General features: G+C 32.9%; 1 protein-coding gene across 1 annotated transcript; it reads right to left on the reverse strand.

The window, feature by feature from the left end:
- Positions 1 to 1,986: 1,986 nt before the first annotated feature.
- On the reverse strand, positions 1,987 to 5,025 carry LOC145032375 (Eukaryotic aspartyl protease family protein). Its single transcript, XM_078981157.1, has 10 exons — positions 4,548 to 5,025; positions 4,202 to 4,331; positions 3,852 to 4,096; positions 3,529 to 3,756; positions 3,286 to 3,451; positions 3,080 to 3,153; positions 2,888 to 2,984; positions 2,555 to 2,621; positions 2,382 to 2,453; positions 1,987 to 2,300 (listed from the first exon to the last, which is right to left on the reverse strand). The coding sequence occupies exons 1-10, from the start codon at positions 4,808 to 4,810 to the stop codon at positions 2,125 to 2,127; spliced, it is 1,518 nt and encodes a 505-aa protein (XP_078837283.1). The 5' UTR covers positions 4,811 to 5,025; the 3' UTR covers positions 1,987 to 2,124.
- Positions 5,026 to 6,186: the final 1,161 nt, after the last annotated feature.

Consider the following 6,186-nt stretch of genomic DNA (forward strand, 5'->3'; position numbering starts at 1 on the left):
GCCCTAGAGCGCTTGTGCTATGTTATAAGAGACTTAATTTGAAAAGTGTGTTCCGCTTTCATCCAGGAAGCATACAATCTAAAAGGGCATGTTGGATTCTTTCCTTTACAACACCTAACTAGTAACCTACTCTTGTCATTCTTGTCATACCACATATCATAACCATTTGCTACAACATAGCAACTAAGAGAGTATTTAAGTTCAATAGTAGTAGAGTATTTCATACCTAATCGCGGCTTCATCTCATTCCATTCCTGAGTATGATCATGTCTTGGGTAGATAGTCCGTATTGCATTATGATCTTCTTCAACCAAGTCATCATTCTGTATTGGACAAAGTTTGTTGAGGAGTTGATCACTAAAGTTTCTTTTGAGAGATATAACTTCACCGCCCTCTACATGTTCAGCTTTCAGACCATCTTCTAAAATGGAGTCAACATCATCAATAGAAACCAAATCATCATCTTCAAGGTTTGCTTCTTCCTCCTGAATCCAATCAAACAAAGGTTAATGATGATCCACATACACATCCAATCTCTTCTTTTCATTGATATCGTCAAGAAACTCGTTAAAATCGCAGTAATTCTAAATAACATGTAATCCCTCCGATAACCTCACTTCATGTGGACAGTGATGCACATCTTTGCATCTTCCGTTAGTAAGCTTTTCAAGAAAGGGGATGAAATCAGGGAAGTTCATCTTGTTGACAACCGTGTATGGTACAAAGGCTTTCACTCCATTAAAATACATCAATGGAGTAGGTGTGAACACCCCATTATAGTGTACATCAATGATTGTATCTGCATCTTCTGCCATTGTTGATGGTGATTGTGAGTCAAGAAGTTTGAGGGATTATCGGTTAAGTGAATGGAGGAATGACTGATTAAATGAGCCCTAATTGTTGTTTCAATGTAGTGTAATTTAACAATATCCACGTAAGGTGACATGTGGATGCCACCTGGTTATTTCATTTCAAGAAAATATAATAAAATTCATATATGACCGGTATACCGGGTATAGCCGGTTAACAGGATTACATAATTACAAAAAATTGGATAGAAAGGTTTAATTTACAAAAAAAATAAAAATAAAAAATAATGCCTAAATACCTATATTTCAAAAAGTACCTTGACCTATCAAGTTATTTTTTCAAGAAAAAATTAATAATAGAAAAATGCTAACCACTATAAATGTTGTAAACTATTTATACTAAATGATCACAATTTAAATATGATCATATAATAGAATATACAATTGACAGATATCTGTTTTTAAATACAAAAATAAAAAATAATTAGAATACAAGACTGTTGTTGGTATTTAATGACTTGTGTGATTGGGTCAACATTTTCCGTCCGACCTTTGTGTCCACTTTCCTCGGGTTGACCGACGCTTTTTTCCTCTACCCACCCTTTCATGTGCCTCCAACTACATCTAACAAATAAATACTGCAAATACCTTTATATCTCATTTTAATATTCATCATCTTTAAATAATAAGCCATATTTCTGTAAATATACATATAATTATACAAATTGAATTAGGGTTTTTTTATATGAATAAAGTGAGTAATGAATAATAATGTTTGCATCGATAAAATGTTGTATATATAGATATAGATCGAATGAATTATAATTTACCTTTGCATTTCAAAATCAATTTCATAATATTAATCAATTACTATAACATATGTAGAGTTGCAAGAAAAAAAGAAAGATTAACAAATACGTAAAGGGTTAAGACGGTCCAGATTATTAATACATTATTAAGGCAATCTTTTTGGTTTAACTCATCAAGTCATATGGTCCAGATTAAATAAAAAAAAACAACATGTATAACCTATTAAAAAAAACCTAACATACGTGTTGAGTGTCGTGTAAAAATGATTAGTTTCTTATTACATCCAAAGATTCTAAAATATTGAACACAACTTATGTAATCAATGTCAACCTTGTATTTCTTTATATGTACGAGTACATCATATATATATAGACTATCGTGTGCGTGTATAAATATGTAAAATGTTACATACAAGACTTTAGACTCTAACAGTATGTAATCGATAAAAAGTGGGAAAAAAATGGACAAAAAGAATTAAACTCTTTGAAAATCACTCTAATTACTACTATGAAAAACCAAAAAACATCACCACCAAGTGTACTATGGACACAAGAAGAAGGACCGGAATTAGTTGGTATCGGGTGATCCGCAATGAACTGCCGCCGCCTCCAATCTGACCGGCGTTCACAACTTCACTTCTGCCGCCACTTGAGGTGGAGGAGACGTTTACATTTGTTTCACCTAACAACATAATTTAATCATTTTATTTTATTTTTCTTTAAAATAAATTTTATTCATTTTTTTTATATATAACAAACTCACAGTCATAATCCGCCCATCCAATCCTTTGACCACCCAAATCGTAAACGATAATCTTGTCCTTAAGAACAAGATCTACATAAAAACAAAAAAAAAAAAAACAAAACAAAAAATGTCAGTTTAAAGTTTTTTCAAGTCCCATGATATTATAAATACTATAATTTATAGTTTTATACCTCCTAAAATAGTAATTCCTTGATTCGGAATCGTTTGAAAGCCAATACACCATACTTCAGCCCCATTCTAATTTATTCCAATAACAAAAAACAGATTCAAGTCAATAAAATTTATAGTTTTCTACGGCTATTTTTTATGATAAGGGCATTCATGTCTTTTACACAAACGCGATCTTTTGAGGTGGGGAAAAATTATAATTTTTTTTGTCTTGGTGACATCAGTCTCAATCCTAGTCACGTCAAATGCAGTACAATCTGTTCTGTTCTGTCTTGTCCTGTGTATGTGTACCAGATGAGGGCTTAACATAAAGTCATATAACATTATTAACATACCACAGCATTCTGCTGAAGAAGGTAGTCCTGAGGCCTTAAATTCATCGAAGCACCACCAGCAAAGTTGAGACTTACAATGGGAAATATGTCCGATACACTGAAAAAAAGATAAAAGATTTGTATTAAATAACACCAAATATGAAGAGCTATAATTGTCAATGTAACTACAAAATTATGAGTAAGAAAGAAAACCTTGAAGTAATTAAATAACACCGATTTCCCTTTGAGATAAGTGGCTGAACAGATTGTGAAACTGACTGTGTGATCTGCAAGATTACAAAACCATGTTTGACCATTAGTCAAACATCTAGAAATTCCCTTAATGATGACAAATTAACGAACAAAAAGGCAGATTTAAAAAGTTTTGATGATGGGATTTTTATATTGTTTTCACTTACAGCATTTACAAAAGGGGTGTAAGCTCCTTCAGCAAGGTATCCCAAAGTTGTTCCAGAATCGATTATAGTACCTCCTTGATTATCATCAATTGCAAATACAGATGGATCAATGGACAATGTTTGACCATTGACTGAAATACTCTGTAGATTTACATTATAATGTGGCCTGAAAATGTTCATGAAAGGAAATAAATTAGAATTAGGTGGTGTTCCTTTTTGAGTTAATGAAGAAAGAAAACTTACTGTGATTTGACTAGTGGAGTAAAGACCATATTTGGCTCGATTATTTGACCAATTACTAAAATACCACCACCATTATCAGATCCAACAAGACAATGAGAGAAGGAATCAGGAGCAATCCCTTGTGAAGAAAGTTGTGAAATTACGGATAAACCTTGTTGACCAAATCCAAAGATCCCATCAACTGCTCTATCTGACTTAACCAAATCCCCAGTTTCAGTTGTGCTACAGCTGTTCAATTTGCATAAGCATAACTCACTAAATCAATAAAAAAAAAAAACAGAGAGAGAGAAAGAGAAAACTTGGTGATAAGTGATAAAACTTACCCAAATACAACAGAAGCTGAAGTATTTGATGATCTTGAATCAGCAACAACTGTTTCTAAATGCATCAAATCAGATACATAATAACCTGATGTTCCACTTCCATCTCCATATTGGAATGTGTAGCTACACTGATCATTTGAACAGCTGGAATCAGAAGATTGACCAGCTTGAGAACATCTTTGATCTGAACATGAGATTGGAGATGATGTTGATGAGCTTGAAGGATCATAGAAGGAAACTGGAATCTGTTCAATAAATAAAAACATACATGCAATCAATACTAGTTCATTAATTCATAAAAAGTCGCCCTTTTATTGAATGAATGAATATATAAGATATGATAAGCATACTTGGAGTCCACTTGATTTAGGGCAACCATTGCAAGGGCTGCAACCCACCCATAACACATCACTTCCTGTATCAATTTGTACATAATAATCCTTTGGAGGAGATCCCAATGTAACTTGCGTGTAATAAAGCCTACAAGATAACCCAATTTCAATATATAATTGCTTGTATATCACTCACAATAGTCTTTTCCGTTTAGGGTAACTACTGGTTATCTAAAGATCACTGCTTGAATATAAAGGAACGAAATTATCTACAAGCAGGAAGTTCAAGTTGACCGAATGATGAAATGTCTGTAATTCGAGAAATTTTAAATTCATAAACAAAAATTGAGGAAGTTCGAGTTACCCAACGCGATAAGGATCATAAGTGCCTTTGACAGGGAAATCAATAACACCTCCTGAAGGAGACTGTTGTTGCAATATCCTACGGTGTCTCAAATTGTCTCTATCTCTAAGATGACTCAATTCAATTCGGTGGTTCACCGGAAAAGCTCTCTCCAACTTGAGAGTCGCCGGAAACCCACATCGAACAACCGACGCCTGCAGTAACAGAAAGATAACGGCGCCGAGTAATGTTGAAGTAACCGGATTTTGAATAGAAACTGGCATTCCTGATCTCTCCTCTTTCCTGAGTTCTTCCCCTGTATCAAGATTAATTCTACGAATTAACTGAAAAGCATACACATGTGTATGCTTATAGGTTGCTTGTATGAAGATTGCCAATCGTGTTTTGTAAATTTCAGGCGGAATTGAAAGGGCATAAATCAAGGAGTGGTTGATTTTGCGCCGGAGATGTTTGAAAAACTGTATTACACACGAATAAATCAACTTAATCAACCTGTCAATAAATACTCCTTTTGTCGTGCTGATATTCCTATAATTTTTTAAAACAAGTTACAGAAGTGACCCCTCGCCTATGGTTTAACTTACATTTATAGGACAATATGACAATTTTAGTATTTTAACGGTAATCCAGACCATTTTTGTTAAGTTGAGAATGTCAAAACAGAAATGTGTGTATCACATGCCGTAATGTTTTTTTCAAAGAAAAGATCAACCACGGATAACTGACTATACACTGTTAAATATTTAAAATACAGTATTGTTGTATTATTTATCAAAGTACAGGGGTCATTTGTGAAAAATTTCGTGCATACCATCATCATATACGTGTACGGTGACCACTGACCAACCGACCTTTTGTTTATCAGCTTTGACATAAACCCAAATCGTGCATCGAAGACTTGTACTAAATAAAGATTATGTACATATACGTGTTTGAATGTTTTGACAACAAGGCAAATTAATGCATTGAAGACTTGTACTATGTTGCAAATCTCTTGCACTCTACTAGATGATATAATAGAATCTTCTTCGCAATTTGTTAATGCATTTTGACTTGGTAAATATTTTGTGTAAGATGATTTTATTATGTCTTCATTATGGTCAACGAGACTATAAAGTAGATTAGGTGAACTAATTCAACGATTAATTATGAATTTAATCAGATGATTGCTTGCAACTATCCAGGTTGTTTTTGAGAATTTGTATAGTGGTATTAAACTGTTAATAAAACAAATTTTGTATGCTTTTGTCAATTTATATAAGCATTTTCCAGTTTGTTATTATTATTATTATTATTATTTTTTGGAGAGGGGAACTCATCCGTGAATCCAGAGATGTCACTTGTTTCCGAATCCCATTTGTGCAAGGATACATGAATTGAAAAAAAAAATGTTTAAATAAAAGCAATGGTAATGTTTTTAATATTGCTTACAATTAAACATGTGTGTTTGAATATTTGACTTAGATAAATGCAATGTTTAAAATCCAATATAAATCGTGTTCATCGTTTTCTTTTTTATTCTCAAGTTATTTGTCAAAAAGACAGGTACTTGTGTCAAGCACGTGTGTTTTAAACTTGGTATCAACACAAAGCATAAATGCATTATGTTACAGAAAATATATACATGAAAGCATAGGTA

The sequence above is a fragment of the Lactuca saligna genome, chromosome 2, assembly GCF_052625555.1.
Source record: "Lactuca saligna cultivar CGN05327 chromosome 2, ASM5262555v1, whole genome shotgun sequence".
Taxonomy (NCBI): Eukaryota; Viridiplantae; Streptophyta; class Magnoliopsida; order Asterales; family Asteraceae; genus Lactuca; species Lactuca saligna.